The following is a 24,419-nucleotide window of genomic DNA, read 5'->3' on the forward strand; positions in this document are numbered from 1 at the left end:
AGTCTGTGGATTAATCCGTAATCCAAGAGACTAGACCGAACAAACGACCCCGCTGTGGAGTTCGCATAACCAACTGAGAGTTTAACCGCACACGGCACCTCATTATTCAAAAAAATAAATAATGGCTTTGTTAAGTATTTAAGAACTTTTATATCAAAGAGATTCGGGTAGAAAGATTTCTAACAGTCAGGGAAAACTTGAAAGCCATAATGTCCAGCTAATGAACAGTTTCGTAACAAAGCAGTTTGAAGAAAGCTATCTTTAATCTCACAATCATTTTGTGTCTTTTACAATATACCATATATTTTACAAGGAAAAGAATCAACTTTGCAAGTATTTTTTTTTTACATTTGTGACAGTTAGAAGTCTTTCTTTACCTTCTTATAAATATTTTCTAGCTATGCTTTTAGAGAAGTATGACAGTGGAGTAGAAAGACCAGATTTAAAGGAGTAGATTTTTCTTCAAAGTATTATGGTTGTCAATATATCTGCTTATTCTCAGAAGAAAATACTATAATTTGTCTGTAATCAGTTTTCAGATGATCAAGAACAATAACATATTTTCTTCTTTTCATGTATGTGTACACCATAATACTGTAAATATGATTTTCCAATAGATATAATGTTGTGTACTTTAGTCTTTTACAAAAAGCTATTACTTTTATCATTATTGGGTCATTGTAAAACATAACATTTGCTCTAAAATTCATTTTTCAGTCAGCTTCTAGGTTTTGAATTCACTGTCAGCGTGGCATGTGGTAGAGTTGACCTGTGCAGCCTGTCGCTCCCTTCCTGATGAGAAAGGGAAGGTGCATCTGCCGGCTATAGGCCAGGCCAAGCAGGTCAGGAGAGGAAGGCTTGAGTTGAAAAAAAGAAAAAAAAAAAGGAGTACCCTGGGAGTTTAGATGCTGCTGGATTGAGGGGAGGGAGATGAGGTTCAGGTTTCAGCCTGACAGGGGGTCTGGGGGAAGGACTGGTATTTTGGAATATACGAAGTACCGTACAAGGCACAGTGGACATAAAACCGCGTTGCTTGCCCTTACGCGGTGGGTGCAAAGTGCCAGCTTGGGCCCCGCGTTGGATAGAGTTTTGGAGGGTTTGACTGCATGGTGCTATAAGTCTTTGGGAGCACACTTTATACACCACTGACTGAAAACCCGGGTCTTCATCCATCGCTTCACTTCTTACCCTAGCTACTTCGTGTCTAATATTTAGACATGTTTGGCTTTGTGGATTCAAGGACTGTTCTGCTACTTGTAGCATCCCAATTTGTTTTACTAGCCGTCGTCAGATGTCAGGAAGAGGCTGACCGTAAGTTGCACTACTTTTCTTGACTTGTTTCTTTTTATTTGCAAAGAAATGTGGATTGTGTCTGTGATGATTTGTCTGACTTGTTGTTGCCTTCCAAATGTTCTCTACCTGATGTGTCCATTGCTTCAGAAGTCTCCTATGACAAGAAGAATAGTGCAAAGTCAGTCTTGTGATGTCAAATGAAGAGCAGGAGCACAACTGTTTTGTTTTTGTTGCCAATGCCATCATTACATGCTATTAACAGTTACTTCATTGTAAACATGTTCTGATGGTGTGGAGGCAAACAGGCTATCAATGGTCTTTCTAAGTAAGTAAGTTTCTCTCTCTAGGAATGGTGAGGCTGTCAAGGCACATCAGTGTGTGATGGAGGACCAGGAGAACAAGTGTCCGCTTGTCTCACCTGAGTCCTGCTGCTCAGCCTCTCCTGCTGTGTTTGCTCATTAAGTAGTCAAAGCTTTGAGCAGCACATACTGCAAATGTAAACTTATTGATGCCTCAAAGCCTTTGGATCACTATTTTCTACCATTATGAAGCAGAAACACTTGTTTGTAGATTGTCATTCAAATCAGGATTTTTATTGAAATTATTTGTAAGTTCAACTGTTTTTAAGACATGTAGAAATGAGTAAACCTCACCCACAGGGTTTGGCTGGAGCAGATTCAGGGGGTTTCTTGATGTGAAGTGACAGGGTCAGACAGCCTGACCCCAGGCTAGCAGGCTCAAAGGGGAGCAGGACGGGAGGACAGGGTTCACAGCAGGGAGTCAACAGATGATGGACACTTGGTTGTATTTATAGCAACATTGTCCGGCTCCTAATTGCCTCTTTTACAGCAATAATCAGCATTACATTAACCTACATATTGTAACTGAAAAAGGTGGTAAGGTAACAGGCAAAGATTTTAAGCTGTAAGTAGCCAAACTCATTTCTGACCAACTCGTGACATGTGAGTGCTAAGCATCTCTTTCACCAATATGCTTAAAAAACAAACAACAGCAGTAAGTAGGCCCAGCCCTAAGCTGTGAACACCAAACAAATCACCCATTCTTAATTCTCCAAAGTGTTTGCACTGGCGCTTGACACAGCTATGGGATCCAGATGGAGAAACTTAGAAGGACCCAGTGTTTACTTAAGGCAGAAGCTTGTCAATTGGGCACAGTATGCCTGTAAGAGAGGTTCATTCATAAGAGCGGGCCTGCAGGTTAAATATACTCCGCCAGCCACGTGAAATACCTCAGACACAACTGTTAACTGTGGCTCTTGTTGACATTACTTTTTATGCTGCTATAAAGTTCTCTTTATGATAACTTGGAAGCTTTTTCTTGCACGCTTCATGAGTTATTTTAGAACGTTTTCAATAATATTCCACACAGCTAATGATTGGTATATTTTGGGGGTTTGAACCAGCACCTGTTCATCAGCATCACAAGAAACAAAGCCAATTACTTCCTGTTCATTAACACCATGCAATTACATTAAGATGTTTTAATATCTCTTTTTGTGCACTAATTCATGAAAAGCTTGAATTGATACAGGATATCATTCTTCTTCCTCCGCTGACCACTCCTCCTCCATGCTGCGTTCACTCATCCTACTTCCTTGCCGTGCCCCTTGACCCCCTTTCATCCAATTACTTCTCCACCTTTTTTTATAACATCTTGACCAACACTGTATCTAAAAAAAAAAACCTTTCCCTTTCTAATTCTCTCTTTAACCTTAATCTCTGTCCCCCCTCTGTTTACCTGCCATGCTGCCCCCTGCTGGCCACACAGAGGAGGCAGGTGGCTGCATCCAGGACGGCCAGCAGTATAATGATAAGGATGTGTGGAAGCCCGAGCCGTGTCGTATCTGTGTGTGCGACAGCGGAGCGGTTCTGTGTGATGAGATAATCTGCGAGGAGATCAAAGAATGTGCCAACCCTCTCATCCCATCTGGAGAGTGCTGTCCCATCTGCCCTGCTGATGCCAGTGCCCCCATTGGTTGTAATTTATTTATTCACATACCCATAAATAAATTACTCTTTTAGCTTGCATTTATCTCACACTTGCCTGGCCAATGCTTTTGAATGGGGAACAGCTTCAGAGTCCAAATACTCTGCTTTCTCAAGGCTGCAGCAGTAGCTCATTAAAGCCTCTAAATGTCATTTTAATAGTGTGGGCTGCTCTAAAGCAGTTTACTTTGGAATTAGCAGTAATGATGTTCCCTTTTCAAAAGCTGCCCTCTACATGCTTGGTTTGGATGGAGACCAGACAAGCATCATTATCAGGATCCTCTCGTTCCTGATGAAAGTCTTTTTCATGTGGAACAGGGTGCATCCTGGGATGTGCTGTCTGGTTCTCACCTGAACCTGTGGAGATGCTTCTGCTCATTTTAACTCATGACTAAGATGAAGCCTATGTTCACATTGAGCTTTAACTCAAGTATTTATATGAAGCTCTTCTACAATACAATGTTTTTCTTACCTTTTATGTTTGAGGCCTCATGTCCTGACTGTACAGGTGAACCTGTCGAAGGTTCAAGGCCTCTGCATCCCTCTGGTGGCCTAAGAGGCAGACATGAATGATATATTTAACAAGATATACACTTAAAGAGACACATATATGTACAGGTGTATTATTTAAAAAACAATAGAAATCTTATCAGAAAAACATCTTTTGTATACATCTGAGTTCCTGCTCGGTAATTGATAGCCCAGGCCATCAGGAGTAGCATACAACTTAAGATCACTTAGGCATACATTTATTCTCCTCAAATGTTGTATAAATAAACATTATATACATCTTTGGAGAATAAACTTACTGGCACTGGCTGCCATGCTTTATCCAATAAGCTAAGCTTTGCTTGCTTATGATCTTAACTTACATTCATATTTTTGCTTTAATGATACAAATACTAAATACTTTCTTAGTCCATGCTTGCTTTTGCTTCATTCCTTTTCAAATGTTATCTTGCCAATAATATATGCAGATGGGTTCTTTGGGTTTGGTGAATTGACTTTGATCACTTAGCATCACTAGATTTTCCTTTCAGGTCCCCTTTTCTAAGAATCACAAACTAGGTCTTTAATCAGTGAAATGTCTGAATTATTTTTACTTACTTGTACATTTGTAATGTTTTGTTCTTCCTTCCCCTCCTTCAAACATCCATCTGCAACATCAGAGACACTCGGCGCTCAGGTGAGGCAATGGGTGATGGGAAAATATAGATATTATTCACTCAGAAGGAACAGTATAAAAACATCCAAATAATATCATTGTTTATTAAGTTTAAGTAACGTTTCTTTGTAAAGTGTGTCAGTCCACTGACTCTTTATGTTATCTTTCAGGGCCAAAAAGGAGAACCAGGAGATATTGCCGATGTAAGTATGAATCCTCAGCAGTTCATTATACTGAAGTTATATTGCTTTACACATCCACACTAAACTGCTTTGTACCAAATATCAATATGAGTGTTCATTTCCTAAGAGAAAAGATTGTCAAACAAAGTCATCTTTGCAATAATTACACACTTTTGTTTTCCTTATTCTGGCCCATTAAATGTTCAACACTGGGCTCAATCATGTCCACAATAATCACAGAAACAAAGCACATGTTTCTTAAGAATTGGACATTTTTCTCCAGACTTATAGTTATTATCAATAGCGTAGTAATTCTTTGGATTATCCCACTTTTTCTGGAGTTTCAAACATTTTTGATCATTAGAGGGGCAATTCATTGCTGATAAGAGGCTAACTAAAATGTCCAACAATCCCTCATTGAACTTTGTATTACTTGAGGAAAAACAGTGCATTCCTTGGACACAATGAACCCAATCAAATCCTCTTAGGTCTTCTCAGCAACTGTGTTGCCAGTGCACATGTCAGGTGGACAAAGTAGTCCAAATTAGAGGTTAAAAGGAGGTGATTACTTTTTTTCTTTTGTCCTGTCACACGAAATCCTCATCAGATTGGGTCTTAGTGTCCACCTCCTACAAAGCTGGAATGTTCTTTTCTAATTTTAGCTTCTCAGAAACACCAAATACACAACACAAAAGAAAGGTCTTGTAATAAAGTGTCACTGACAAAAGCTTTTTATCTCTGTGTGCAGGTTGTAGGACCAAAAGGACCACCGGGCCCAATGGTAAATATCACTTTATTGATTAAATGCATAATCTGAGGGGACTTTTACTGTTTATTATGTTCATTCTACACTTATCCAAACATTGTTCAATGTTGTTGTTTATTGGTAGACAATAATGAGATTCTTGCTCTGAATTCATCCATCTTGGGAATCTTACTAAGACAAATATCTTTAATTCACAGGGCCCCTCAGGTGAGCAGGGATCACGCGGAGAAGCTGGCGCTAAGGGTGATATGGTAAGAGAAAAGACACTTTATCCCCAAATCACCCCTCCACCAATCAACTTAATACATCATCCTGAACAATGTCTCATATTAATGTGAGACTCCAGCATCAGTCTGCTTAATATTGGCACAAGCAACAATAATTGACCTTACAGAGTTCAGTATAGTTGGAGATTGAAGTGTTATTACTACTCATTTTCTAAGAACAACTGACTGACCATCATGCAACAGTTAAACAGGATTTCTGAACTGAATCCCCTTTAGTTCTCCTAATGAACTCAGAGAAAATAACCCTCTCTCTTTTTCCCTAGGGAAATGCAGGACCTCGTGGAAGAGATGGCGAGCCCGGCATCCCCGGAAACCCCGGACCCGCCGGCACACCTGGAACACCAGGACTTGGAGGGGTGAGTCTGAAAGGGTTCTTCTGTAACACATGGCATAAAACAGGAAGTTACCAAACCATATAGCCATATTTAGCCCCAAATCCTGCATCAAATAACAGTAATGATTAGCTAAACATTTAAAACAGTGGAACAATACAAAATAAGATATCACCTAAGGCCACATTTGAGATATAAATCACATGATCAGTATCCATCTTAACCATATCCAAATCCATGGTTTTCTCTACGAAGAACCTGGTGATTTGAACTGAATTGTTGTGCTTTGAGACTTCCATTTGCCTATTTGAGTTGATAAACACATGCATACAGGCCCAAATTAGTCAATCAATTATGTATTTATTCTCTAAATAAGAGAAAGAGAGAGGAATGTGAAGGCACACTACAGAAATAATGTCCTAAATGGACTGCAGTATTCTTGCAGAGTGAGCAGAAATATGAAGGGTGAAATGGTGCTGTTCTTTAGCAGGAGCTGACAAATATATTCTACCTTCATGACTACTGAACCCCTTATAAGTCATGAATTCAGTGAATGTCTTTGAGTTGCTGCAGTGTGTAATGGCCCACTTAGCTGAGGCAGCTCAGGCAGGATAAACAACATTAACCGTCTCTATCTGTTTGTGGTGTTTTACAGAACTTTGCTGCTCAGATGGCTGGAGGTTTTGATGAGAAGTCTGGAGGCGCTCAGATGGGTGTGATGCAGGGACCAATGGTAAGCCTACTGCCTACAGTTAATATATGTCTCACAGAGGAGTGAAAGTCTATGTTTTTGGATTGAAAATAACAAATATATATTGAGACTGATATCCAAATTTCTTTAAATCACTTTTTGTGGCTTTAGTCCATCTTACACAATGATGAAACCTCATTACATACACTTAGCTTGTCTAACAGCTCAAACGTGGAAGTAGAAGATGATTGCCTTGCTGCCACCTTGTGGTTCAGTCGGTTTTAACAGAGATTTTAAACTACCTATTTGGTTGATTTGTTACTATTTGCGGTGTATAACCTTTCTCTGTATGTGTTGTGTCCCTCCTTCAGGGTCCTATGGGTCCTCGTGGTCCCCCCGGACCAAGTGGAGCTCCTGTAAGTAGATGAATTACAGCAGTACATCATTATGTGATCGATCATTCACATCAAACAGATACTGTTGTTGTCATAAATGAATAAATCCCTAATACTTTGCTTTGTCATTTGCACATATAGGGCCCACAAGGTTTCCAAGGATCCCCTGGAGAGACTGGAGAGCCCGGACCAGCTGTAAGTATCCACACATATCCCAGAATGCATCTGCCCAACAGACTGATTTCATACTGTAGCGCTCACATTTTGAAGGTTACACTACACTCAAAAAGGGAAATATGCTGATATTTATAATGTCAGCGGTATGTTAAGTCTCATCACTCTTGATTTTAATTCATTAACAGTAGATATGATGTTGTTATCTACAGAATATAAGATATTATCCCCCATTACGTATATATACCTTTTATATAGTTTAATGATTTCATTTTGTATTTACTTCAAATGTCCTGCCAATAAAGCAAATATATTCTATAGAAAGTTGGACAGTATGAAGACAGTGTTTTGCATTTTGCAGCTCAAAAGTCTGTCTCATATTCTGCGTAACAATTCAATAACGGTCACTAATGATTCATATTTTGTTTTCATAACAGGGCGCATTGGGACCACGTGGACCATCTGGACCTTCTGGCAAACCTGGAAGCGATGTAAGGCTTCATCATAAACCAACAGTATCATTAAAACATAAGAGCAAAACCTACACCAGGCTTTGGTCAAAGGTCAAGGCCAACTGACGAGTAAAACATTTCTTAAAGAAAAGTGAAAACTTATTTTTGTATCTCCTAAAAAACAATGCAACTATTTCAGTATATTGCCTTAGTTTAGTTTCACAATGATGTTTGAGTCAACCCAACACATTCACAACTCTTCATAAACTCCCTACACTTTAAACCAAATGCACCACAAGGGGGCACTCTCCCCTCACAATACTGGTGAGCATGATAACTTCAGAAACTCCACAGTAAAATGCAGAGCAGCCACACTTTATTAGCAGCTGCTGAACACTGCTTCAACAAATCATAATTCCACTTCCTGTTTGTTTCTAGGGTGATGCTGGCAAACCTGGCAAAGCTGGTGAGCGTGGACCTGCAGGGCCTCAGGTGACTTAACTCCACGATTACACCACACGTTAAAGTCAAGAGAAGAACATAGTGATGCGGTTGAGTATTCCTCATGTTAATATTTTGTGATTTTGTATTTCAGGGAGCTCGTGGATTCCCTGGAACTCCTGGACTTCCCGGAATCAAAGGACACAGAGTGAGTGTTTCCACCTTACTGATGCAATATGAAACACTTTTCTAATGATGGCACCGGAGGACTGAGTGATGTAGTGTGAGTCCTGATGAGTTGTGTTCCTCTGCAGGGTCATCCTGGTCTGGATGGAGCTAAGGGAGAAACTGGAGCCGCTGGAGCCAAGGTAAGATAACACATAGAGGAAATACGACTAGTGATGGACTCTAACTAAGTGCATCTACTTAATTCATTAGGTACAAACACCAGGTACTTCATTACATTTCAGAATCAAATGTACTTCTTACTATACATTAATTGGTAAAACTGAAAAACAAGTTACTTTGCAGATTAAGATAAATATTTCAACATAGAAATCAACCAATATATTATGATGTATTATTATAGTTAAAGCTACCAATCAGTTTATGAAGTAGGTGAAGGTAGCTCCACCTTTACCATCTGCAACATTAAAGTGATGCATCACTAATAGCCAGTTAATGCATAATTAGCCAGTAATATTATGTAAAGCATATGATTCTAAACTGGGACATTCTGCCTCATAAGTACTTTTACATTAGGTGTTATACGTTTATTTTCATGCTTATACTTACTTTACTTTTACCGTTGATCATATAAAAGCCAGACTTGTACTTGGAGCAAAGTTCTTCTACACTGTTTTACTAGTTTTACTTAAGCAAAAGATTTGAGTACTTCTAACTCTAAAGCATATATCAAATCAAATTGGTGTGCAGTTCCTTCCATGTTTTCCAATCACTTGTTCTAAACTTCTAATCTTGTTCCCCCATCAGGGAGAGTCTGGTTCTGCTGGAGAGAACGGCGCCTCCGGACCCATGGTGAGTCTCCACTGCTTTCTCTGCTCTGTCATATTATTTTAGACATTAAAGAAGAACAGAATAGGATGTTAAGGATAAGTAATAGGTTTATACATTGAAGCTATATGTTCTATGATGATGAAGATGAACTGACGGATCTTATCTTCCTCTGCAGGGACCCCGTGGTCTGCCCGGTGAGAGGGGTCGCTCTGGAGCTGCTGGGTCTGCTGTGAGTCACAAACTGCCTTAACTCACAAGAGCGTCCATATGTTTATATACAACAATCATTTCATGGTTTCTTCATTTTTGAAGTACTCATCTGATTATGCTGTCTCTTCACTCCACAGGGTGCCCGTGGTAATGATGGTCTGCCCGGTCCTGCTGGTCCTCCTGTGAGTATCAAAGTTCCCGCTTTGCATTCATTTGATTGATATTCTTGCCTTGAATGACACAGCAACAAAGAGATGAGACATGAATCCTAACCTGCATATGTTTTCTTTGTCTACAGGGACCTCTTGGTCCTGCTGGAGCTCCCGGTTTCCCAGGATCCCCAGGATCTAAGGTTTGTGCAGATCACATTCAAATAAATAATTGTTTTCCTGAAGCAGAACTGATATAGTCAAATAAATCAACAAAGCCTTGTGAGGGTCACTTCTGCACCATCACTTAGTGAACCCTACAGTTGATCTCTATTTATTCAGTCAGGTTACATTCAATAATAAAAACCCATGACCTTTGTTGTCTGGTTCTTGTAGCCACTGTTACTCGTACACAAATAATACACTTCTCTAGTATATTTTACAAACTACTCACCAAGAAAGACAAGGATGCATTTATACACATGTCATTATTATAAATATTATTGTGTCTTTATGTAACAAGCATAAAAATACATTCACCTCGAAAAGATAAGAGATGATTTATGCGAGATTTTGTAATTAGCACATTTTCATCTGAAGTCACAAGTACACAAAAGTACAAGTACAAGTACAAGAAAACACATAATAATCAACAGACAATAAAAACATTCTTTAGTCATATTCAGTTGCATTACTTCATTTTTCATAAATATGTATGGGAACATTTTTGAAATGGAAAGAACAGGTGCTAATCCCACCATTATCTTCAGCCACATGGATTACGAGCCAAATGAAATGTAGAATAAACACTTTTCTACCTGTTATTGATGAAGTTATTGTGTCCTGTCAGGGAGAAGCTGGTCCTACTGGAGGCCGTGGATCTGAAGGAGCACAGGGACCTCGCGGAGAGGCCGGCACCCCCGGATCTCCTGGACCCTCTGGTGCATCTGTAAGTTTCATTTTTATTCAGTACATTCAGCAGCACTGTTCTGACAATGTGTTATTAATGAATGATTTCATGTTGACACGCTGCCTTTTCTCTGTCTTTGTAGGGTAACCCTGGTACTGATGGTATTCCTGGATCTAAAGGATCTGCTGTAAGTTTTTGGTTAAAAAGTCATCCATTGTTTTGTAGCAATTTATGTATGACTGTTTACTTTATTCTTTATACTAATTCAGTGAAACCAAGCTGTGTCGTAAAACAGAGGGAGACAGAATCTCAACGAATGATATATATATCCTGAGTTCATACATCTTCCTGTTCTTGATAAACAAGAACACGTCTGTGCAGTATTAGCTGCAAAATACATCAACTGTAGCCATACACAATTGAATACATGTTTCTGACTAGTTACATATTATAAGTACTACAGCTGCACATTTTATTAATCATTTAGTTACGATTGTTGATGTTTATTTATATGTATTGCTGATCTAATATGTATTGCTAATCTTTGAATTATATTTGAATGACATTTTTTTGTTTCTTTCTTCTCTGAAGGGTGGTGCTGGTATTGCTGGTGCTCCTGGTTTCCCCGGCCCCCGTGGCCCCCCCGGACCTCAGGGCGCTACAGGATCTCTGGGACCAAAGGGACAGTCTGTAAGTCACTCAGAAATGAAGCTAAAACTGCAAAATCTTACTACTTCTTTTTGTTGTGATTATTTACAGTTGTCTTCTTTCTTGCCATGTTTAGGGAGACCCTGGTCTTCCTGGATTCAAAGGAGAGGCTGGACCCAAAGGAGAGCTTGTGAGTTGTTCCTACTTAACTTCATTGATTTATTTAGACCTTAACCACAGTGAAGCCTATTCAAAAGAAAAAAGACTACATTGAAGTTTTACTTACATATCTACATTTCCACAGGGCCCTATTGGTCCCCTAGGTGGCCCTGGACCCGCTGGTGAAGAAGGAAAGAGAGGAGCAAGAGGAGAGCCCGGAACAGCCGGACCCCTCGGACCCCCAGGAGAGAGAGTAAGTCATCAGCATCGGTAGAAAGTCACATTATGAATTATTGTATTCACAATCTAATCAAATGTATCTCTGATTGTTTCCAGGGAGCTCCCGGTAACCGTGGTTTCCCAGGACAGGATGGTCTTGCTGGAGCTAAGGTGGGTCCTGAACCAGAGAGCTGCAGCGCCAGAAGGATGCTGCTATGGTTTATACAACTAGCTGATACATCTCTACCTGATTGTTATTGACTTGCCTGATTTCTTCTTCAGGGCGCCCTTGGTGAGCGAGGTGTTCCTGGTGCTGCTGGGCCCAAAGGTAGCGGCGGAGACCCCGGACGCACAGGAGAGGCTGGTCTGCCCGGAGCCAGAGTGAGTCAGAAGAACTGACAGACAGTGTTGATTTCATGTTGTATACGTTTTATATGATTTAGCTGAGATTTGTCCCATCTGATGCATGATGCTAAAGATCTCTGTACCTTTCACAGGGTCTTACTGGTCGCCCCGGAGATGCTGGACCTCAAGGCAAAGTTGGAGCCCCTGTGAGTACATCATCCATCCAATAATAATCCTGTCATGCCTATTGAAGGTGGCAGGGTTTCATTTAACAAGATCCAAGACAAAACAGCTACATATGCTTGCATTATGATTCATATATATTTGCATAGTGCACTTTAAAGTGAAAATGTTGTTTACTTTCATAACTAGACACGTTGAAATGAATTAGAACGAGATATAATACATATAAATCATTTGACACTAAAAAGGTTTTTCTGAGAAACATTTAAACAAGACAGCAATTTTCAAATATGATAACTATTGCAGGTATAAACCCCAATACTAGCAGACTTTGTATGACTACTCTAAGGTTGTATACACCCCTTCTTGATGTTAAGGGTACACATTGTTAGCTCCCTTAGATCAAATGTATATAGCTGTCTTTCTATTGAGTGAAGGGTGGAAACATTTAAGATAATTAAACATTTGAACTGCTAAAAGATTGAGGGTAGAAGCACACATAGGTGTGTAACCTGTATTACGTGGGTATATGGGGAATAAAGATGAATAAATGTTACACCTGTGTGAGAAGGAGAATATAAAAGTATATATTCTTCTGGATCTAAAGATGGAGGACTTAAAGGTTTCCTGTAAACATAGTTTGGCCCAAATACTGCAGCTTTTAAAGGCCTATTTCTGTGCATATGATTTCAAACTTAACAATCTTGAAAAGCTTTTGTACATTGTGTGGCATTGCCTTTCTTCTTTATTACAAATACATGTACTGTGTACCCTAGTATAACTATCTTAGATTTAACATACATGATGATCAATGACATTATTGTGATATCTGAGTTTCAGTACTGATTTCTTACCTTTTACTTTCACAGGGATCTAATGGAGATGACGGTCGCCCCGGACCCCCCGGCCCTCTGGGAGCCCGTGGACAGCCCGGCGTGATGGGATTCCCCGGACCAAAGGGAGCCGGAGTGAGTTAATAAGAGCAGAGCAGGAGTAATAATACATCTATGGCTAGATCACCAGTACTCCTACCCATGTTGCTTACCTTGCAGCAAGACCGTTTATTAACCGTGATTTCTCTTCATCAGGGTGTAGCTGGAAAGACAGGAGAGAAAGGTCTTGTTGGTCGTCCTGGACTGAGAGTGAGTACATTTTCACCATTATTACTTTACCTTCTATCAAATCCTCCCAAATGGATTCATCATTTTCTATCTCCGGATCACTTTTCATAAATGAAATACTTCTCTCTGAACAGGGTCTTTCTGGAAAAGATGGTGAGACTGGATCTGCTGGACCTTCCGGCCCTGCTGTGAGTACTTCAGTGTAATCACATGATGTGAGATAAGATAACACTTTTAACCGTCTCTTCTTTGACTGATCACCTGTGTTTTGGTTCATTATAGGGACCCGCTGGAGAGAGAGGAGAGCAAGGACAGCCTGGACCCAATGGATTCCAGGTGAGTTAAATATCCCAGATACAACACTCTGGAAATCAAACAAAAACAATATCATATTAGTGTGATTTATTTTCAATATGACTTCAAACTTTGGACATTATAAAGTGCTGTACAGACCAGGTCAAAACAGTGTTGGAATGTATTAAGTACATTTGCTCACAGTACTTGATTATTTCAATTGTATGCACCTTCATACTTCATACTGCACTACATCTCAGAGGCAGACATTTTACTTTAGCTCCATTTGTCCGACGGCTTTAGTTACTTTCAAAGATTTGTATACACTTCCTGTCCAGTGAAAGCCATATATCTCCAAATTCGGTGATTTTAAATCTGGTTGTTACTCATAGATAACTCTATGATGTTAAGGATGATTGTTTCTTTACTTATAAGTTGAGAAAAAGCCTCTTGGATCAGCTGAAAACAAGAAATACAAAGCTGAACTCAGGGACAGTTGACTTTTTAATCAATAAATGACTCTCCCAGGACAGCAACGCTACAAATATATGATGATCTTCTAAAATATGGTGCATTGCGGCAGACTAAACTACCCGACAAAGCAGTTTAAATTAGCACGACCAAACATCCACAGCAGTAACATACACTTTAACGCAGCAAAAAAAATATTAATACTGGAACATCATATATAGTGAAACACTGTTTTTCACAATGACTACTTTTTCCTTTCTCACTTTGGGTACATTTCTCTAATATTAAATACATACATCTGACTTTAATAAGGTTTTAGGTGCAGAAGTTTTCATTGTAATATTTGTACAGTGTGCCTGTACTGCTGGCAGTGTCTGATGACTTTGTCCAGCACTGGATAGTGACCCAGTCTACATGTACAGATATCATATAATAACTCTCTTTGCTGTTGTTCTACAGGGTCTGCCTGGACCCAGTGGTGCCCCAGGAGAGGGTGGAAAGCCCGGAGACCAGGTGAGTGACATTTAGAAAAGAAAAAGGTTGCTTGAGATTAGTTTCATCTGAAGATCTGACAAACTCATCAACTCATCAACTCATCAACCCTGCACTGTGAATCAAATCTTCTTATAGTGTTTTAAAGTTACAGTTTAGTTAATGTTATAGTGTCTATTCTCAGTTATTTATATTATTATTTTTCTTATTTAATTAGTCTTTTTTAGTCAATGTATATAGATTTGGACTTGTAATGTTAGTTATTTGAACCTGTCTCATTTACTTGTGTGATTTTTGTGAAGGGGATGCTGTAAAAACGCATTTACCCTTCAAATATTCTGTCTATGCTGAAAAAAAGTTTCCCATATCTTTATCACCTTAATCTAATCTAACATATTTAATACTAAATACTCAATGTCCACACAGCTGTTCCAGTTAATCAATAACTAAGATTCTCTCTTGGTATAAGATGACTTGTCTTGTCTTTTTATACTGACAATAACAATGAGAGTTCAGCATACGTTTATGAGAGAGTATTGTAAATGTGTGCAATGATTTCAAAAACTAAAGCTGTTTCTTTCTGTTTGCAGGGAGTTCCTGGAGAGGCCGGAGCTAATGGTGTTTCTGGACCCAGAGTGAGTTTCCATGTTAAACCTCCATTACATTCATTTGAAAGTAAAGAGTAATACACATACTGTCACATACTGTTTATACATGAGCATATCGCATCATATACATAATTTGATTTTAACATCACCATCTTGGTACAACTTATGACCCAACAAGCACTCCTCATACCTCATACCTCATACCTCCTACCTGAGCATCTGCAGCCATTTTCATATCCTCGTGTTGATTGAGTTTCTTTTTGTCTCCTGACAGGGTGAGCGTGGTTTCCCAGGAGAGAGAGGAGGTGCTGGAGCTCAGGGTCTGCAGGGACCTCGTGGAATTCCTGGTACAGCTGGAAGTGACGGACCCAAGGTCAGTGGAGACTTTAGATTCTAATAGTTGTACTTGTTGTCTATCAGGTATAGCAACATATCTACCAGTTTAAACTAGAGCAGCTCTTCCATGGCTATTTGAATTATTCACTATGTTCAATGTGAAGCTGGAAAGATTTGACATCACACCATTATGTCCACACTTTATTAGCTTATAGGCAAGTTTTAAAGTTATTTCACTGACACTATCATCTATTTGTTCTTCAGGGAGCCATTGGACCATCTGGTTCTGCTGGATCTCAGGGACCCCCCGGCCTGCAGGGTATGCCCGGAGAGAGAGGAACTGGTGGCATCACTGGAGCCAAGGGAGACAGAGTGAGTAGCAGATCATTGTCACAATGCTCTTATCTTATAACATTATATTATTGATTATGTCTTGGAGCTCATGTTATACCCTGAAACATATTAACATCAAGCTTTCTTCTTTGTCCAACAGGGTGACAACGGACAGAAGGGACCTGAGGGAGCTGCTGGAAAGGACGGTGGTAGAGTGAGTACAAAATAAATCCTTGATCTCAAAGTCAAGCTTCTTTTAAACCCTCTATTCTCTTGTATTAACGCTCTTATCTCCCTCAGGGTTTGACCGGTCCCATTGGTCCTCCTGGCCCATCCGGACCCAACGGCGCCAAGGTGAGAATAACAGTTTGACCCTTTGATATTTCAAGGGAAATAATATCAATTGATTTGATTTGTTTGGTTTGGATTGACTGACTGGTTCTCTACTTTCCAGGGTGAGACTGGAGCTTCAGGACCTAATGGTGCTGGCGGTGCTCGTGGTGCTCCTGTAAGTACCTCTGCGTCTGAAACTGACATCTTACTAATGAAGAATGTTCTACCAAAATAATCTACCTTGCTCAATCATGTTGGAGAAAGACTGGAGGAAACAACTTTACATTTGAGCCGATCCTTAACATATTTAATACGATATTAGCAGAGTAAGACTAAAAGTGGTAATAGGAAATTAGTCGATACCTTAGTGACAAATAAAAACACTCACACACAAAACCAACTCCAAGCAGAGCATACAGTGGATCATTCATTTAAAGATTATAGAAAATATATTTATCAGTGACAGCATTAAGTAATAAAGTTAGAAAACATAATAATCGACGTGTTATTATGAACTTACACAACTGATCCCGTAATAAGAAGACAGGAAAGAGATGATTTATTAGTCATTATTCCAATCTGAAGGAGCTCTAGACAAAAAAGGCTTTCTGAGCTATTGAGTAAGAAAAAAAAGCTGTTAAAAGTTTCTCAATTGAACAGAAACATGCCATACTCTCTTTTACATTGTGAGGGGAATTAAAATGATTACATTTCCAAATAAACTGCAGCAGATTTGTTTGGTCTTTTCATTCAAGTCTCAAATTGAATAGCATCCTCTGAGCATCATGCTGCTGCTCCTTAGGGGGGGTGCAAAGGACTGAGGCTCTGCTTTCCTCTATAAAGACATTACCATACATAGTTTACAACAGCAAAGGAGATGAAGTTGAGGACACTTACTGTCACTCAAAGGTTGTAACATATGTGAGTAAAAAAAGGTGTATAGATTCATATTGATCTTATCTAGCTTAGTTTATAATTTCATTGTTCCTTCTATAACTTCTTATATTAAATATAATAGTATAGCATAAATATGACCCCATGCTGACGTCTCTTCTTCCTGCAGGGTGACCGTGGAGAGGGCGGTCCTCCTGGCCCTGCTGGTTTCGCTGGACCTCCTGTAAGTAAAGTCACCACAGCTGTTATTGTTCAGATACAATCATTGAAATACAGAAATAGTCAATATAACTGTTCTATTTAAAATATCCAGGGTTCAGATGGTCAGCCTGGTGCTAAGGGAGAGCTTGGAGAGTCTGGACAGAAAGGAGATGGCGGTGCTCCCGGACCTCAGGGACCCTCTGGAGCCCCTGGACCTGTGGTGAGTACCTCTAATCTTAATAAATAAGTTAAATAATGTCTTTACCTCATATTTCTGGATCTGTGCAGTACTTTACAATCATTGGAGTGTAACATCAATATTCATTGTTGTTCCTCTTTTTCAGGGACCCACTGGTGTGTCTGGACCTAAAGGAATGCGTGGTGCTCAGGGAGCTGCTGTAAGTTACTGAAACTGAAACTATTTCGAAGTTAATTGAAAAGCCATTATTCAGATATGTTGATAATCCATTAAATCAAGTTTCTTTGTCACAACTCATTATGTTATAATAACTGGGGTTGACCAAAGTGTGAAACAAATTTAAGTAGACAACAAGTAAAATATCATCGTCTGTGACATCTTAAAAAGCCTATAAGATTTTGTGCTATTATTTTAAATGGTAAAGTATCTCAAATCTGCAGTCACAAAATCAAAAAGGTTCATTGTTATTACTCGCATACAGAGAGATATAAGGCCTTAGACCATGATTTATATTGCAGAATAATTCCTGGCTATCTGATAACATCCAACAAACCTTAAGAATTGATGATGATAGTGACAGGTTGGGTGTGTTTACTGAACTCTTGTCCTCTTTTTCAGGGTGCTACTGGTTTCCCCGGTGCTGCTGGTAGAGTTGGAACTCCTGGTCCCAATGTGAGTGTTTCATCAATAACACCTTTGAGGAGGAAATGGATTTACTGGGTCAATCTAAAATGACTTGGAGTGTATTTCCGATCTCACCCACTGATATTCTCTCTGTCCATCGCAGGGTAACCCCGGTGCTGCTGGTCCTTCTGGGCCTGCTGGTAAAGACGGACCTAAGGGCGTTCGTGGTGATGCCGGCCTCACAGGAAGACAGGGAGACGGTGGGCTCCGTGGACCCCCAGGATCACATGGAGAGAAAGGAGAGGCTGGAGAGGATGGACCTCCTGTGAGTTTGAATTCAACCCAAAAACTGAAGTTTAAGAGAACATGCAGTAGGGCTGGGCAATATTATAATTGAGATTGTTAAAATTATATAAAAAAGTAATGTATGTATTTTTCTTTATTGTTTATATTGAGATATAGGCGAGGCCTGAATGCATTTCATTGAAAACTGTTAAGGATTTCAGCCATATTGCCTAGCCATAGATCACAGTGGATATGCAGAAATAACCCTGAGTACAGCTAAATAAAGACATGTTATGACTCACATCTTCTATTTCCTCACTATTAGGGTCCCGATGGACCTTCAGGATCTATGGGTCTGGGTGGATCTCGTGGTATCGTAGGTCTGCCTGGTCAGCGTGGAGAGAGAGGTTTCGCTGGTCTCCCTGGACCTTCTGTAAGTGCTTGAAGCAACACGTTGTCCTTATAAAATCTATTTTGACATTTGAAAGTTCTTCAAACTAAACTTACTCTGTGTTTAGGGAGAGCCTGGTAAACAAGGATCTACTGGTGCTGCTGGCGACCGTGGACCCCCTGGACCTGTGGGACCCCCAGGACTGAGTGGACCTTCTGGAGAGACTGGACGAGAGGTGAGCACTACACAATGACACCAACAAAGAAATGTAGGAACAGGAATTACAATATACTCAGAAAATAATGCTGTCATCTTTAGTTATTGAATCACATTCCTGCCATGTCATTACAAACATGTTTCTGTATCTCAGGGTACCGCTGGATCAGATGGACCCCCTGGTAGAGATGGATCTGCTGGAATCAAGGTGAGAGCCTCACAAAAATCTGACAACAAATCACACAGTCTGACAAGTGTTTTTTTTTAGACCTGCTGGTTTGCAGAACCAGTTGTAAGTCCTAACCTTGTGTCCTCCTGTAGGGAGAGAGAGGAAACACCGGCCCCGCTGGCGCCCCTGGAGCTACTGGAGCCCCCGGATCCACCGGACCTGTCGGACCCCTCGGAAAGCAGGGAGACAGAGGAGAGGGTGTAAGTAACACAACATACAACATACTACATACTACACAGGCACTATTCATTTTCACTTTATAATAAACTTTTTAGAGAATTTGTCACATGAAAATCATTAAACATGAGGTACCATAGGATTCCAACACATAATATGTAGCAAACACCGTATACATATGCAATTGTTTCAATCGTTTTCTGAAGATTAGGCGTTAATGATAGGTTATAATACAAAATATGCATCTAAATTCCTTTTGGACGATTACTATAACCATATATTTGTACAAAAGTTGGAAAAGCTATATCCGACAATAAATACACATCAACATAAAAGCCTAAAGAAATTAAATAAGTTCACAGGGTACCACCTCTGTGAAATACAACCATTAGATGAGGTCAAATACATTTGCCATTTATTTGGCTTAGGTGGTAAAAACCCTAATGTCACCATTGACTTGCAATAATACCTTTAGAATATAATAATAAAGTACACAGATATTCCAGAGACTACAATATGTGTGTGTATGTCCTCTTACTTGACTTAACCACTCTGTTGTCTCTTCCTTCAGGGCGCTCAAGGACCTGCAGGACCATCTGGACCCGCAGGAGCCCGAGGAATGGCTGTGAGTATCTTCATCTCCAACTACAAAACCATTATGTGACTTAAGATCAGATTCAGGTCATTCAAAGTGCTACACATGTGCAGCCATGCATTTAAATACTTGTTCAATCTTCACTCCAGGGACCCCAAGGACCCCGTGGAGACAAGGGAGAGTCTGGTGAGACTGGAGAGAGAGGACAGAAGGGTCACCGTGGATTCACTGGACTGCAGGGTCTTCCTGGACCTCCTGTAAGTATAATCCAAATCTCTTTTTGATGTCACTTCCCTTCCTCTGTCTGTTCTACTGTCTCATCTTATTGTCCCCGTCCTAACAGGGCCCCAACGGAGACTCTGGATCCGCTGGACCTGCCGGACCAAACGGAGCTAAGGTAAGAAAACTGAGTAAAGCAAAGAGCAAAAGAGGAGAAAAAGCTATTTTTCCATTTCTATCCTGCAGCTTTAACACCCGAGATATGTGATGGTAATGAAGGGCACAGGTTAGTCTTTTTGTAATTCTCCAATCACTTGAAGAAGCCTGGGACAGGAAAGGCCACGTGCTTTAATTACCCGGCGCTGTGATAAGATGGGCAGCCGAGGCATTTTGTAATTACTCTCTGCAAGGACAGAGGCAGAGGGGCAGAGGGACGGTGATTTGTGAAACCACTCCTGCTGAGATCTGAAATGGACTTCAATATCTATCCTCGATTAGCTAAGCGCTGCCTGATAAGGGAAATGAAGAGAAATGTCACCGTACAAATAATCTTCATGCATAATAAGGCAAAGGGTCTGGGGTGATTGGGGTAATAGAGAAGAACTGCTGGCCCATTTGAATAGCTTAATCAGATTTATTTTCTTAATCAGACCGCAAATGGTTCTGAAATATACTGCAGTTTAGAAAATGGAGCAATATTTCAGACATGCTAGCTTCTACTGGCTTTAACCTGAACACTTCCTGTTTCTGTAGGGACCTGGTGGACCATCTGGACCTGCTGGCAAAGACGGATCAAATGGAACGCCCGGCCCCATCGGACCCCCTGGACCTCGTGGACGTTCTGGAGAAAGCGGCCCTGCTGTATGTCCACAAAATAATAAAAGAATCCATAATCACCACAAGCCTTGCTACAGTCTGTAACTGATTCCCTGATCAATGTCCTGCTTTCCAACCTTCAGGGTCCTCCCGGAAACTCTGGACCCCCAGGCCCCCCCGGTCCTCCCGGCCCCGGCATCGACATGTCTGCCTTCGCCGGTCTGGGTCAGACTGAGAAGTCCCCCGATCCTCTGAGGTACATGAGGGCCGATGAGGCCTCCAGCTCCCTGAGGCAGCACGACGTTGAGGTGGATTCCACTCTGAAGTCCCTCAACAACCAGATCGAGAACATGCGCAGCCCCGACGGCACCCAGAAGAACCCCGGCCGCACCTGCAGAGACCTGAAGCTGTGCCACCCCGAGTGGAAGAGCGGTAAGTCAGCCGTGGGGAAAGATTACGATTGGAAAGCATTCAATAAGCTTGCCCTCTATTTCTAGACTTCAATCGTTTAAACCTCATGATTTCATCTCTCCAGGTACCTACTGGGTGGACCCCAACATGGGCAGCATTGCTGATGCCATCAAGGTGTTCTGCAACATGGAGACTGGAGAGACCTGCGTGAAACCAAGCATCGCCGAGGTGCCAAAGAAGAACTGGTGGACAAGCAAGAGCAATGACCGCAAACACGTCTGGTTCGGAGAGACCATGAATGGAGGATTCCACGTGAGTAAACTTACAATCTCGGTATAACTGATCTTAATAGTAAAAACGATCCTAAACGTGCTAATGACATCCCTAAATCTTCATCTTACAGTTCAGCTACGCTGATGACGGCCCTGTTGCCAACACTGGCAGCATTCAGCTGACCTTCCTGAGGCTCCTGTCCACTGAGGCAACCCAGAACCTCACCTACCACTGCAAGAACAGCGTGGCCTACATGGACCAGGCCTCTGGCAACCTGAAGAAGGCTCTGAAGCTGCAGGGCTCCAACGATGTGGAGATCCGCGCCGAGGGCACCAGTCGCTTCACTTACACCGTGATGGAGGATGGCTGCAAGGTGAGCGCAGACTGCAGCAAAATAGAGACAGAGGAAGCTCGACTTTAGTAGCTAGCTTTTACATTTAAATGATTTTTGTTGTACCATAACACTTCTCTTAACCCATTTTTCTATTTCCGCCCAACAGAGACACACAGACCGGTGGGCCAAGACCGTCATCGAGTACAAAACACAGAAAACCTCCCGTCTGCCATTCGTGGACATTGCTCCCATGGACATCGGAGGAGCGGATCAGGAGTTCGGAGTGGAAGTAGGCGCAGTCTGCTTCTTGTAAAGTGGAATATCACAATGGCCCCCCAAAAAGAACGCAGGAAATAAATAAACTCAAACCATGAACATTAACACACACACTTCCACAATAAAGAAGACTGGAAATTTATAAAAGAAAATTGATACTTTTTCTCTCACAACGAACAAAGTGCTCTCCAAGTTGTACTCCCTGGAAGTTAGCACTGAAGGGCACCGGCAATATCCGTACACCACACCAGCATCAACCCGTCAACCCGCTTCCTGAGATCCAGTCATGTTTCCCATGGCCTACTGTTGACGGGGTCGAGTCAGAGCCAGGAGGAAGAGGGACCAAGCGAACAAGTTATGGAGAACAGAAACATGACTTGATGTCACTTATTTATTGTCTAACCTGAATGGGCAGAGTTGAGGTAGGACTGGACGGGTTTACTTTGTAAGTAAGAGAAGCCCCCTTTCCACTACAGAACAGCCGCACAGCCTCTGTCCCAGTCCTACTCCACCTCCCTCCCTGTTGCCCTCCTGACACACAAATACGGCATTTTGAATCAGTGTAGACCAAAAATAAAATCAGTAAAATCAAATCCAGGTTCTCCACGCCTCTCCATCGTGAGCAGGAGTTAACCCTTTACTGTGTATTATAAATCCTTGGTTCTATTGTTGTAAAAGTCTGTGTTTATAAACAACCAGATGGTCTTATATATATTTCCACATTATGTGTGTACATGTGTCTATATGCACACCAACACTTTTTGGAAAGTGAGGTCACCTTTGGGATGTATGTTTCCATGATACCCCTCGACTGCCCATCAGAGGAAGGCCCAGTTATCATCCCCCCCCCCCCACATTTTTTTTTTAAAGAAGTTGAGTTTTTTTTTTTCTTTTACTGTAGCCATCCGGATTGTTTAAAGCTACCTCACTCTGAAAAACAAAGTGAAAATGTTTAAATCTGGGATCTGGGGCTAAAAGGCCATTTATGCTTTGGGTTGCTCTCTCTTCAGAAGGTGCTATGAGTTCTTTAATTCAGTCTCCGCCCAACGCCCCCCCCCCCCCCCCCCCCCTCACAAACCCTTATTCCCACTAGCCTCACACCACACACTCACACTCCACCCTGCAGGAGGGGTGCAGTCGGGTAAAGAAGGCGAGACATGGGCAACTTTGGAAAGCCTCCTCTGGAAAGCCTCAAAGGGGGCTTAGAGGAGGGTCGCTCAAAAACAAACCAGGGTGGGTTGTCTCTGTGTGTGTGTGAGGGCGTGTACATTTTTTTATTAATTTTATTATGATCATTTTTGTTTTGTTACACTTCTAATGGATGTAAATTGGAAAATAAAAGGAAAACCGAATTAAGAATGCAGTTGATTTTTAATTGTGTTTTGAATAAAAACAGAAATAGCGTGGGGACGTATTTCTACTTTCAACAGAACAATTGTGCTCAAATGTTTTTTTTCCTGTTATACTTCATGAGGTCAGTTACTCTTGACTGTGAGTGGAGAGTGTGTGTGTGAGTGTGTGAAAGTTTAAGACTGTGTGTGTTTAATATGAGAGTCTAATAACAACAGGAACAGAAGTACTGTATTTGTTCTGCTGTGTCAGGGTGGGGCTGGGTGCAGATGGCTCCTGTGTGTCTGAACTAATAGGCATAAATAAAGATCATTTTGTTGACTGAAATCAAGTATTTTGTAGAGTAATTATGATTCTGAGTTACTGCGTCTCATACTGTGGCCAGCTTCTTCTCCGGTCGGTTCGGAGTAATAGAAGCTTGACTTAAGCCTTCAAAGCGACATATTCTTATTCAATAATATAAAGCACAATTAGCTTCTCAAACGTAACATTTCATACACATGCAGATCAAAATCAGGACACACAAAAACATGCTAGTAATTCAGATTGTGATGACAATAAAATCAATGACAATTATTATTAGGACTGCGGAAAAAAACCAAGATTAATGGACATTTAAGGGACAACTCCACTGATGAGTTATAAGTGAGCTTACCAGACGTCCATAGCAGATCATCTCTGCTGGAAGATATCACAGTAGCTGCTACACAAAACTGATGGTAGAAGAGTTGCATTGTGGGAAATCGTATAGGCACCAGGTGATGACTGGGAAGAAGAATGCCTAAAATATAAAGGTGCTGTCTACCAAGTCCATACGGCATAATTCTATACAGTATAAACTTCCTCTATAATTGTCAAAGTATATCGTCTTAGCAGTTAGTATACCAAATTAAAAACACTTCACCATTGCCAACAAA

The 24,419-nt window shown here is 40.9% G+C and overlaps 1 protein-coding gene across 1 annotated transcript; it reads left to right on the forward strand.

The window, feature by feature from the left end:
* Positions 1-1,115: 1,115 nt before the first annotated feature.
* col2a1a (collagen, type II, alpha 1a) lies at positions 1,116-23,833 on the forward strand. The gene is made up of 54 exons (XM_034126321.1): positions 1,116-1,311; positions 3,082-3,288; positions 4,469-4,485; positions 4,635-4,667; positions 5,395-5,427; positions 5,610-5,663; positions 5,963-6,055; positions 6,687-6,764; positions 7,094-7,138; positions 7,259-7,312; positions 7,729-7,782; positions 8,182-8,235; positions 8,339-8,392; positions 8,499-8,552; positions 9,178-9,222; positions 9,377-9,430; positions 9,549-9,593; positions 9,710-9,763; positions 10,411-10,509; positions 10,613-10,657; positions 11,062-11,160; positions 11,255-11,308; positions 11,423-11,530; positions 11,614-11,667; positions 11,779-11,877; positions 11,994-12,047; positions 12,894-12,992; positions 13,113-13,166; positions 13,280-13,333; positions 13,428-13,481; positions 14,370-14,423; positions 14,993-15,037; positions 15,285-15,383; positions 15,611-15,718; positions 15,840-15,893; positions 15,980-16,033; positions 16,134-16,187; positions 17,076-17,129; positions 17,220-17,327; positions 17,452-17,505; positions 17,925-17,978; positions 18,094-18,255; positions 18,541-18,648; positions 18,734-18,841; positions 18,977-19,030; positions 19,144-19,251; positions 19,800-19,853; positions 19,973-20,080; positions 20,167-20,220; positions 20,796-20,903; positions 21,002-21,290; positions 21,394-21,581; positions 21,673-21,915; positions 22,043-23,833. Exons 1-54 carry the CDS (start codon positions 1,218-1,220, stop codon positions 22,187-22,189), a joined length of 4,464 nt encoding a protein of 1,487 aa, XP_033982212.1. The 5' UTR covers positions 1,116-1,217; the 3' UTR covers positions 22,190-23,833.
* The last annotated feature ends 586 nt before the right edge of the window (positions 23,834-24,419 follow it).

This window comes from Trematomus bernacchii, unplaced genomic scaffold (genome assembly GCF_902827165.1).
Source record: "Trematomus bernacchii unplaced genomic scaffold, fTreBer1.1, whole genome shotgun sequence".
NCBI lineage: Eukaryota > Metazoa > Chordata > Actinopteri > Perciformes > Nototheniidae > Trematomus > Trematomus bernacchii.